The sequence below is a fragment of the Zeugodacus cucurbitae genome, chromosome 2 (genome assembly GCF_028554725.1).
Source record: "Zeugodacus cucurbitae isolate PBARC_wt_2022May chromosome 2, idZeuCucr1.2, whole genome shotgun sequence".
Lineage (NCBI taxonomy): Eukaryota > Metazoa > Arthropoda > Insecta > Diptera > Tephritidae > Zeugodacus > Zeugodacus cucurbitae.
The window spans coordinates 69,593,762-69,606,709 of NC_071667.1; the positions used below are offsets into that span (position 1 = coordinate 69,593,762).

At 35.9% G+C, this 12,948-nt stretch overlaps 2 protein-coding genes across 11 annotated transcripts in view; one reads left to right on the plus strand and one right to left on the minus strand.

Annotated features, from left to right (window-relative positions):
• Positions 1 to 12,948, minus strand: part of LOC105211906 (complexin) — a 290,240-nt gene that overhangs the window by 36,325 nt on the left and 240,967 nt on the right. The window lies entirely within an intron of this gene.
• Positions 7,041 to 9,869, plus strand: LOC105211905 (uncharacterized). The gene is made up of 2 exons (XM_011183587.3): positions 7,041 to 8,697; positions 8,760 to 9,869. Exons 1-2 carry the CDS (start codon positions 7,722 to 7,724, stop codon positions 9,686 to 9,688), a joined length of 1,905 nt encoding a protein of 634 aa, XP_011181889.1. The 5' UTR covers positions 7,041 to 7,721; the 3' UTR covers positions 9,689 to 9,869.

Below are 12,948 nucleotides of genomic sequence, written 5' to 3' on the forward strand. Positions count from 1 at the left end.
AGCCAGAATTATATGGTTTAAAGCTTTTGCTCGAGTGCTCATGTTATTACGCGTTGAATACAAAAGCAAATATTTATTTTGGCGAAATGCGGTTAATATGTTTTAGAAATTAAATATATATATATATATATATTTTGCTTTAAGTGCATACAGCTTTAAATACCAACATTTTATTTTCACTCTCAAACATTAAATGGAAATCTAGAATATTATTTTAGTATATATTAAAATACTGAAGTAAATTTTTTGGAGGATTGAATTATAAAGCCATTCTTGCTTATGATATATTATTTTTGCTTGTGTGAAGAATTCCAGCGAGATTTCAATTTTTGGGTAAATTTTTTTAACGGTTTAAACTTTTAATCTCATTGGATTTGGTTAAATTAAAACGTCTTCAATAAAAGCTTATAATAGCATTTAGAAAATCTTAATCCTAAAACGATTATGTTGAATGATGTCATAAAAAGATTACAAAATATTCCATACAAAATAAGTAAATAACAATATTAACAAGTAAGGAAGGGCTAAGTTCGGGTGTAACCGAACATTTTATACTCTCGCAATTTATTTATTTGACTTTATTTATGTTATATAGTACACAATTTGACCCATATATTCGTTATATATATTGTATAAAGTCCATTGAAAGTTGGAAACCATAATATTAGGTTAGAAGCACCGAGGCCCTCGTGTTCGATATATAGGGCCTTAAAAACCTATGGTCCGATTTCGGCGATTTTTAGAATGGGACTGCCACACTATTAACATAGTATTTGTGCAAAGTTCTGCACCGATATCTTCACTAGTGCTTACTTTATATATTGTAATGTAAACGACTCAGATCGTCTTCAAAGTTCTGGTATATAGGAAGTAGGCGTGGTTGTGAAGCGATTTGGCCTATTTTCACATGATATCATTGGAATGTAAGGAAACTATTACAAACCAAGTTTCATTGAAATCGGTCGAGTAGTTCCTGAGATATGGGTTTTGACCCATAAGAGGGCGACGCCACGCCCATTTGCGATTTAGTAAAAAAAAATCTGAGTGCAGCTTTCATCTGCCATTTCTTATGTGAAATTTAGTGTTTCTGACGTTTTTCGTTAGTGAGTTAACTCACTTTAGTGTAGTTCCTGAGATATGGGTTTTGACCCATAAGAGGGCGACGCCACGCCCATTTGCGATTTAGTAAAAAAAAATCTGAGTGCAGCTTTCATCTGCCATTTCTTATGTGAAATTTAGTGTTTCTGACGTTTTTCGTTAGTGAGTTAACTCACTTTAAGTAATTTTCAACCTAACCTTTGTATGGGAGGTGGGCGTGGTTATGATCCGATTTCTTTCATTTTTGGACTGTATTAGGAAGTGGCTAAAAAAAACGACTGCAGAAAGTTTGGTTTATATAGCTCTATTGGTTTGTGAGATATGTATAAAAAACTTAGTAGGAGGCGGGGCCACGCCCACTTCCCCAAAAAAATTACATCCAAATATGCCCCTTCATAGTGCGATCCTTCATAGCTTTATTTATGGCTTAGTTATGGCACTTTATGTGTTTTCGGCTTTCGCCATTTTGTGGGCGTGGCAGTGGTCCGATTTTGCTCATTTTCGAAAGCAACCTTCGTTGGTGCCAAGAAATATGTGTGCCAAGTTTCATCAAGATATCTTAATTTTTACTCAAGTTACAGCTTGCACAGACGGACGGACGGACGGACAGACAGACATTCGGATTTGAACTCCACTCTTCACTCTGATCACTTTGGTATACATAACTCTATATCTAAATAGTTTAGTTTGGGTGTTACAAACAACCGTTATGTGAACAAAACTATAATACTCTCTTTAGCAACATTTGTTGCGAGAGTATAAAAACGATAAAGAAAACCATTTGATAGGCCCCAGGAAAAAAATTGTCATTTGAAGGTAACAACAAAGAGATGCAAAATTGTTAAATTGTATACAAGAGAGTAGATTGAAGATAGTTCATAAGATTGTATGACCAGTTATATGAAACTTTTATTTTATGGTGTCGGCCTATTCCATTTTGTTTAAGCAAGTGGCTCATTCGATTCGCTACTTTCTTGCGTTGAATCTAATATTTTGCTAAAATAGTCCACTAAACGAAGGTTGAAACCAACGGTAAAATCGTTAAAAAATTATTTTATGTTATCTTCCTCATTTAAGTTGTAATTATAGCACACTCGTGTATCATCTAAGTGCTGTATACACTAAATAGACTATCTAAATTCAATTCACCCATCCATATCACATTTGTATTTATAACCTCGAAACCTTCAATTTACGCACTTAATGTATAACCCTTACATTACATTAAATTTTATATAAGTGAGCGTACATATATTGTAGTGCTTTTACCGCATTGCTCTGCATTATTGATCCTAACCAAATAACCTGCTCATAATCGTCTCTCCACAATTTTCTATAATTTTCCACATTAAATGACGAATATCAATTACGAATTATTGCTACTTTGTAGTGCTCAACGTCCATAAAAAGGTGGAGAAAGAGAGAGAGAGGGTACACATTGATGTTTACAATTCAATTGAACGGCCTCCATTGACTTGACACAAATGAAAATAGTTCATTGTATGGACTTTTTGTGCTATTTGCGTCACAACCATTATAGCAGGTATTATTGAACGCAGAGGGTACATACATATATACCTATTTCCATACAACTGAATATAGCCATTCAAGTTGAAGCATTCTAACTGTGTAACTAAGTATAACAGCTATTAGCTTTGCAATGAAGAGGGTCGGACACACTAAGCACGCAGAAAGTAGGAATAGATACAAACAAAAAAAATCGATTTGAAAAGCTTTCAGCTCACCAAACAGCGAAGAATACACTTAAGTGCTTGAGTAGCAAGCGAAGCAGAGAATGTTGGGGAGAAAAGAGATGGTGTTGGTGAAGTGAGTAAAACTGAAGGCGTTGAATGTTGTGAAGGGTCCGCAAAGTACTAATATTCATATAGATATATGTATTTATGAATATGTATTTGTTTAGGTGTGCATATAAATAAGTTTACACATCTAATTATCTACATACTCCGAGGCTAATATTAGTAAGTATGTTACAGGTCAGTTAGTAAGTGGCTTTCGCATTATGCTAATATAAGTGGTTTATGTGGACCGAGTGGGTCAAGTGGTTCGTTTGTTAAGCGGCAAGCAAATAAGCACAGCTGTGTTTACATATTCAAATAGCTTTAACCAAGCACTCGCGGGCGCATACTGGAAGAGCAACTGAAGCAAAAAGTGTTGAAATTAAAATGAACAGCTGACGCTGGCGGAAATGCATATTTGTATTTTATTAAAAACTGCAAAAAAGCGGACAACAACAAAGTGAAATAGCGGAAAATATGCAATGCATATTTATATTAAACAAAAAAAGAAAATCGCAAAATTGGCAGGCAAACAACAGCATGAAAGCGCATACGCAGCACTTGCCAGGCAAATAGTTGGTCATTTAATTGCCTACCGAGTAAACAAACGGAGAATACAGTTGGGAAAAAAAATATATTTTTTTGTTATTTTTGCAACCTTTTTTGCAATTTTTCTTTGCAAACTCGCAAATTGCTGGCAACACACACACAACAACAATAAAAATAGAAAACATTGCGAGCCAATTATGAGAAATTTCTGCCTTTAATTAGCGGAAAAAATGAGCAGAAATTGAAGTAAACAATCATTTGCTTTTGGCGAAAGGTACACACACACACACACAAACACATACATATACAAAGGAAAGCTAAAAGTACTCGCTCAAGTTAAAAGAAATATGGCAGCGCCATCGCAAAGGGAAATTTGAAAAGAAAATATGCCAGCGCATGGGTTAAAAAAAAAAAGGTTTACAAAATTATTATGAATAAAGTCGGGCAGCCACTGTGCTGATAACTTTTTCCCCAACATTCCAACGTTCTTACCGTAGGCAGCAAGGAATTCGCAATTTTTTGCTCATTACATTTTGATGAGGCGGTCAGTTTTTCAATTACGCTACCTTTGCTTGCCAGCAAGTAAGCAAAAACAACAACAACTCACAGATAAACAGTTCTACATTGAGTTATGTAGAAAGAGAAGGAAAATACGTAGCAATTTCGCAGCAAATTAACGCACAAGCACACACACACACAAACGCACAAGATAAACAATGAAACAATGAATGCAGAGAGCAGTGAAAAGCCTGAATAAATAGCAAACATGAATGAAATTTTTATGTCTGTTTGTGTATAAATAGGCAGCTCGTTGCATAATGAGTTACGTTGAATTTTATTCGGCTGCCAATTAAGAGATAGTAGCGGCAAATAGGCGCATCAACTGTGGTTGTATGTGTGCTTTGCTTAAGTGGAAATAAGCAAGCGATGAGGAAGTGCTCTAAAAACATATTCCTTTCAGCAAATTTATGCCTCAAATAAAAGCATATGAACACATTTCGAGTGCTGATTAGGCGTCTAAATTGGAGGTGCAGTGAACTTTTTATTATGTGTTATAATAGAGAAAACCTCAAAGCTGCTACTGGTTGGTTATATGAAATTAAATGAAAGGAAGATTTAAAATTTAATTATTAAAAATTTTTAGTATTCAAAAAAAAAAAAAAATTTGAATAAGTTGTATTCGAATAAAAATCATGAATATCCATATAATAATAATACTATATATTTCAAACCAAAATCAAATAATTTCAAAAATCCTTAAAATCTATTACTGCCATAAATCAGTCAGATAAATAAATTAATAATCAAACGGTAAATGAAAAATCTTCACATCAGATGTGCGACTTCGTTTAAGAAATAACAAGAATAGTTCCAAAAACAATTGCCTACCTTTAGGGTGTAGTAATATTGAATTTGCGCAAATTCTAGTAATAACAATTGGTTAATGCCTAAGACAGACATATGCTTTCCGTACTACAATGTGTACGACAATAAAAGCTCAAGCAAAATATAATTATGAATAACAGGCAGGAAAATAGATCCTGGCTTAGATATAACTGCAAGCAATATTATAAAAATTGTTATCCATTATAATTATTATTTCTCCACATATTTTTCACATAATTTTTTCAAATTATGTTTTTTGATTTCAGTTTATTTTGAATTTAATTTATTTTCTGTATGTCAAAATGTCAGAAAACATATGATTGTGGCAGAAGAGCTTAAAGCTTTCGGTGTGTTCAATGCGATCCATTGTAGTACATTTCACAACACTACAAAATTTCAATGGTTTCTAGAACTCTATTGTAGTACGGAACACCATTTGCTTTCAAACTAAATTCGGAACACCGATGATACACATATGGTTTCTGTAGCAAACTATAATATGTCCTACTGTCTCAGGTATCAGGTATAAGTCAACAATAAAAAAAATTAATTTCTACAAAGTGCTTTATCATTACATATATAATAATTTTCATATCACCAAAGAGTTTTTTGATCTTTTTTTTTTAATTTACTTTAGGTTTGGCTTTCAATAATTTTTTCAGGTCTACAATTTTGCTTCCGTCGATTTCCAATAGATGTCTCTAGGGTTAATCACTGGTCGATTAAATCGATTTTTTTTATATCGATCTTGGGCATTTGTGTCAACATTAACCCAACAAAATATTTGTAGAGGTCTGTTTGCATCCCAAACTTATTCTCAACTGAAAATGTCACCTTTTGAGCCGAATTCTCGACATTTTCGGGAAATTTTGCTTTTCTTTTTTAATTCCTAGAAAAGTGCGGCTGAGGCTCATCGACATTTGTAACCGTTTTTATACAAAAAAAACTTAAATTTACAAAAAAAAAAAAAAAACGGCGGAAGCAAAGTTGTAGACATAATATTATAAATATTTCCGGCAGTCAATTTTAATTTTTTTTGTACTTTTCTCTAATAAAAAAATCAGAAATTAATAATTAATTTATTTGACAATTGTTCTAATTGTTTACTAACAGCTGAATTATGTTTGTGTTTATTGCCCTAAAAAACTTAGGAACCCTGCCCTTAAAATTAATATAATTACCAATCATCATTCAATTACATATTATTATCAATTAATTACTTGAGATTTATAGTTTTTCTGAAGTGCAACAGCGGTAATATTCTATTTACGACATAATAAAAAAGTTCACAAGCTTAAATACGAATGTGATAAGCACCCAATAAATTTTTGGTGTAATTATCACCCATGCATATGTATGTATGTATGTCACATTGTAAATGCTTACTGTTTGGAGAGCTGTTATCAGCTCGTATGTCTATGAACTACAGAGACATGTTCTATAATCATAAAGAGATATGTTGGTCAAGATCACTTTTTTGTTTTCATTTGTTTATTTTGTTTCCCTTTAGACATTATTATTACATTCTTATCGGCTTGGATTAGACAAAGTATACCCAAACTTATGTTTGTATGTTGGTATTTCATGAATGTATTTTCTTACTGTTTGGTTGATAAGGTTGTGGCGTTGGGGCTGCCAAATATATTTATTAAACAAATTTAAAAACATTTAAAAAAATTAAATAAAAATAAATATATAAATATAATAAAATAAAGCATAACATAACATAACTTAACATAACATAGAAAAATAATAAAATAAAATTAATCAAATTAATTAAAATTAAATATTATTATTGTTAAATAATTATTTCCGAAACTTAATTCAGTTCTAATTAATCTACTCTGTTCTTCATGGAAGACGCCCTCACTGTGATTCATATTATATAGCCATGCTATATTTAAAATTTTAATCGACTTAACCATAGAACTGTTAGAAAAATAATCAAAATAAAATTTGTAAGTTTGACCTGGGAGAACCGGGCATTATCAGTGCTCAATACTCGAACACAAGACAATTCTGTTGGTTTTGCAAGCGCTGAAATAAGCTAACCTAATACACCGGCCGGAAAAAATATTAAAAAGATAATGTAACTCTGTAAATATATATATGAATAAGGGGCTATAAATTAAGTTTATATGTTTTTTGAGACTGTCTGTGTCTCTTTGCGCTAGACACATACATGAAGCACTAAGGCTTAGCAGCAAATTTAAAGTTGAGCTCGGCTCAGTGTGTTTTGAACCGCGACAAAATCGCGACAAGGCGACGGAAATTCGATTTTAGCACAAGCATAGCTGCAGCATAGACATATTTGTGGTGAAGTGAAGAAAAAATATTATTGAAATAAAAGAAAAGACCACTTGCGCACAGTCAAACGCGGAAGTGAAACCTCGTTGGAAGCCCGTATACACATTGCAATTGCATTTTCGCTTTTATTTTTGCTTGTGCGCTTCAGTTTTGCACGCGGTATTGGTGGTGAGGCCACAAAAATTCGCCCTTTGGCGTCGGTTGAAAAAAGTCCAGTGCGGAATTTCTCATTAGTTTCGCAAAAAGCGTTCGAGAGCACAGACAAAAGTGCTGCAACACGCGACGTGTTGGACATCAGAATACCAGCAGCGCTGCTGATTGTTTTTCGTCTACTTACCACCAGCTGTGGTCACAAGTGTGAAACGAAATTAAAATTTCTTACTGCAAGCGGGCGCTAAGAGCAGCAAAAACAGCGCGTAAAGTATTTTAATTTGAAAGTTTCCGAAAAAAATAAAAAGTAAATAAGAGAGAAAAAGTACTTTGTTTGCTTAACTGCGCTGCGACAAGAGATTTTTTGTTACACACAGAGTTGTTACAAATTTCGTTGCTTTTCATAGACACCAGCTGCTGCGCGCTAGTGTGAAAATGTCGTCAACAAGCTGGAAACTGCTAGGCGCTATGCTAATTTTGCATATTTTGTTAGCGCCTTGCGTCCTCGCGGCTACAATACCCACTGCGGCCGTGTCGCCAGCGCCAACTGCCGCCAGTGGTGCGCCCAATGTGAATGTGGAGACCGAGGTGTTGCGCTTCTCCTACGAACTGGAGCGCTGGCTGGACACTGACAAGCGCCCATGTCAGGACTTCTATGGCTATGTGTGCGGCAAGACGGTGAACACCACGAAGGAACAGTTTGAGGCGCGTTTGCAACGCGAACAGGAGAAGTTCGATAAATTTCTGAGCGCCAATAATAATGAGGAGCTGCTCGATGCGGAGCTCAAGCTGAAGCAATTCTATGACTCGTGCAAGAATGCGCGCTCTGTGAATGAGCTGAAGGAGTCTTTCATGTACAAGCAGAGTGGCGGTTGGCCGGCGGTTGATAGCTCAGCGGCGATGTTGCGTCGGCGACGCGGCAAGACTTGGATGGATGTGGTGGGAGCCTTCCATGAGGCGGGTATAAATTATTTCTTCACACAACGCGTGGAGATCAAGTCCAACAAGCGCACGGTCTACCTGCAAGCGGATGATTTGTTGCGCTGGACGTTGCGCAAGTTTGAGCAATTGGTTGGTGAGGTGTTCGCCGAGTATGGTGTGGATATGGATCGCGGTAGATTGATTGCATTGGAAATATTGACTTTTGAAAGGAATCGACGTGAAATATTGAAAGATGAACAGCAAGAAGATGATGCTGAGTATAATTATGTTGATTTTAAAAGTTCGAACTTAGGCACCTCACTGCAGATCGATTGGGATAAGTATTTCAAGAACACACTTGGTAAGCCGCTGAAACCGACTGATACGGTGGTGGTGCATAAGAAGACCAAACTGAGCAAGCTGTTCCAGTTTCTGCAACAGACTACATTGACGCGGCTGCTCAACTGGATTTGGATTGACTATTTGATGGGTATGTTGACTGACACGGTTTGTTGTAGTAAGTAGAAAATACTGTTTACTCTTTTCCTTTAGATAAAGGCGCCGCGCACTGCCAAGAGTTGTCGCAGCAATATTTTACGCCCGTACACCAACATGTCGTGGAACACGCCTTCCTGGATAAAGTGCAAATGGCACAGCTGTACTCCAGCATCGGCCGCGCATACGATGAGGTGCTGCCGCCCACCGCCTGGATTGACGAAATGTCACAGCAGAATTCACATCTCTTCCTCGGCCGCGCCATGCATCTCACATTGAATGGCGACGAAAGTCTCGACTCAGATTATGCCAAACTGCAAATCAGCAACCGCAACTTCTATCGCAACCTCGAGAAGGTGCAACGCTTACTCGCGCAGCAGGGCAAAAGTCAGCGTTTGATTACGCGCGTTGGCAACGCCGCCATCGCGGACACCACACAGATAGCGGCGAATTTCATGCGCACCTTTGTTAGCGTGAGCTCGCTCTTGCAAGAGCAAAATCTGACAGCGCCACTAAGTCAACTGCTCGTGGGCGAACGCTTCGCCGAGCACATGATCGCTAGCGGCAGCACGACACAGACGGCGGGCGCTTGGCGTAGCATGGAGTCCGAGCGTGATTTTGCCACATTGCGACAGTGTGTACAGCAGCAATCGGGCGCTGTATCAGAGTTACCATATAATTTGAATGAATTGCTATTGAAGTTGTTGGCACAACACTTGGCGCTGCAGACGTATGAGCAATGGCAGCAGGGCAACGAACGTTTGGTGCGGCGCTTGGATACTCTTTTGGCCGCGGGACGCTTGCAGCTGTCCATGGCGAAACTATATTACATTGGCTCGGTGCTGACTGAGTGCGGTTCATATGAGAGCGTTGCTCATAAGCAGCTGCTGAAGGGTTATTTACGTAATTCTTTGAAATTTAGACAGGCTTTCCGCTGCCGCGCAGCTGATGAGTTGTATGCGCGCAATACCTGCAAGGTGCTCTGAGTGGAATTAGAGGAGAGCAGCTCGTTGTAATCATTTTATAGTATAGTAAGGTTATAGCAGTTGATGATGCTAAGTATATAACAACTTTGAACTATTGAGGCATACATTTAAGTTTGCAATTATATGAAGTGTTAATAAATAAAGTCTAATAAATACAAAATTAAAAATATATGAAATTAAATATTGAAGTTTCATGTTTTGGTTGTGAGAAAAAATAAGACAATTTATTTTTTTTATAAAATTTATGCTAATGGTGAACTGAAACGCTCTGGTATTCTCTTCCACGTCAGAGTAGTTATTACTTATTTAAAAAAAACGCATTTTTTCAGCATTTGTTTGTTACCATTTTTGAGTATAATAATTAATATACAATTATTAATATATTTTAAATCAAAGTACATACATAATTAAATTAAATTTAAAAAAATTAAAAATTATTTTTAATTTATTATATTAAATTATTATTTTTAATTTATTATTTTTTTTTTTAATTTCATGAAATTTAAAATTAAGCTTCTACAATTACAAAATAAACAAAAATTATATACTGATATTGATAAAAAAAAATTTACAGGATTTTTAAGAAAATATATTAAAATAAATTTATTTCAAATAATTATATTAAAAAGATTATTTTGAAGCTATAAATTAATATCTATTTTAATTCTCTACTTTTTTGAGTTTAGAAATCAGGATTTTTGGCAATATATACATAATATTGATATTAAGTACAAAATTTTTTTTTTATTTTTTTAAGAAACTTAAATCAATCTATTTTCGGTTCTCACTTTTAAATGTCGTTATTGGATATTGAAAGTATGATGGTTTATATTCTGTATGTTTTTTATCGATGCTTCTTAGTCCTGATATACACTTGTCAGTACTGCTAGTTGTTGTACTAACATTTTAACCAATATTAATATTTTCAAGAAGATCAATAAAAATTAACGTTACTTTAGTATACCACCAGAAGTCATATACAAAGTTCTATAAAAAAATATTTTAAAATCTACTTATCATAAGAAACAACATTTTTTAAGCACATTTCCCATTAAACAACACACCTTGCATCATTTTACGAAAATCACGCAACACCTTTGAAAAGCTCGAACGCACTGAGCCGACTTAAAGCGCTTCGAAATGATTTTAATGGGCAATTGCACGACTGCAACTAAAATAACGGCATTGACCAGCGTCATTAAAGTAGATAGCGATTTGCAGGCAATCACAAAAATATATGTAAGAAACAACAACATTGCATGCGTTCGCATGAACTCCTGCCATTGTTTGTCAGTTAAAGCGAATGGCAGCAGGAATCATCCCCATTTCGAGACATTAAAAATTTAACGAAAAATTTACTGTGGGTGGGTTGAAAAGACTAACCGGTAAACAAAATAAGTGGATTCGCCCACTAGAACTCAACTGTGACGCTCTGACGCTGACAAACCGCAAGCAATTGACGAATTACGCTTGCACAGCTGACACAGGCACTTTGTGGCAAGCAGAAGAAAGTTCATTGGAGAATATCGAAACCAAATTAGTGGGAAAGTTTCGTTGAAGCAATATTTCGACCAAAGCACGAGGGGCCTGTGTGCATTGAGCGCTTAGAAGCGGGTGTGTTGGGTTGTTAAGTGCACTTAGCAACACAGTGGTTACTCATACGCACTGACCAACTCTATACACGTACAAAATGAGTGCACAGCCCACATGTATGTGTGTAGTTGTTGTTGTGCGTCGTTTTTGTTGTCATTGTTTTACAACTTTTAACTGCCATTATTGCTATTGTCGTTTACTGTTATAATTCACTGTGGCTGTCAGTTTAATATACTTTACTTTATATGGCGGCTGTTGTAAAATTGCTTTTTGAAATCACCAACAACAACAAGAATTTGCTGTGCAACCAACATTGTCACATTGTTGTTACAACCGCTTTGCTGCCGTCTGCGCTTTGTAGTACATTTATGCTTTGCTCCACCTTATGGCAACTCAATCACTTTCCTTTCCAGCTCAGTTGACTTGAGTGCGATGAGGCAAGGCAGCAGGAAAGTGTACAAGAAGGCATGCAGCACTTTAGGCAACCTAGAGTCAGTTGCTGACTAGCTCTTTGGGAGTTAACTCGGTTACACTTTATTGCCAATTTATTGCTTGAAAACTTTCGCCGCTCAGTTGCAACTCTTGTGGCTGCTCACCTTTGCTGTCACTCACGATTACTGTTTTGTTGTTGTTTTTCGCTTTCTACGACCCCACATTGCTATGCGTTTGACGTGCAATCGACATTTTGCTGCATGAATGAGTGATTGCCATGCACACCAAAGTGCACATCGAACAATAAATGTAGTCAACAACAACAACAACAGCTACCGTAATTGTATGCCATAAATAGTGACAGCATGGCTAAAGCAAATTGCTGCTTGCCATACCGTCGCTAGTTGTTGGTTGGCGTTGGTTGGTATGCTTCGCTGCCGCATTTCGCTTGTCAGCTTGTCAATATCGTATTATATAATAGTTAATAAATATGACAATGTTGGTGGCACAACGCTGTTGTGGCCACACCGACTTTATTGGCATTTGAGCGCCGTAGATGCGTAGGAGTGTGAGGCACGAAAGTGAGGAAAAGTATTGTGCTACACTTCACTTGCCGTGCAAAGGCATTCAAGCTTTTATTTTTTGTTTTTAACGCTGAAAAATCGTAAATGCTCAGGTACTTTGTTGCTTCTGCTGCCATTTAGCTTGATTGTTCGACAGGCTGTTTGATTGCTGCGTTGGTGTAGTGTGTTGTAGTACGTCAATTCAAGCATGCTTGTTACCTTTTTGGGCCAGATTGCCTTGCCACATGCTACGATTTGGCAGTTCATCAGCTCTTTGACTATTTTACAAGCTTTTTATTGTAATTGACTGCAAAGCTTTGTTTGTGGCTTCTCTTTAACAATGCAGTGCATGTTGAACTTTTCATCAAATTAGCTCCGTTGATTGAGAGTTGATACGTGTGATTGGCTTATTACAACTACAAAACTTTGTATAAGTTAAAATTTTAACGAATTTTTGTAAAATATAGGAAAAGGAAAGTTAAAATTAAAAAAAAATTAATTTTTATAAATTATAATTCTTTTTCAATATAATTTTTTCCCACAATAACTTGTGCCTCATATACTTTCTAGTTAGTGTTTTTATTCTCTGAATGTCTATTACTTTCAACCGGTATACGTAAATTTGTTCTCTCACACTTAACAACTATTTACCTAACCTCACAATTACGAAAT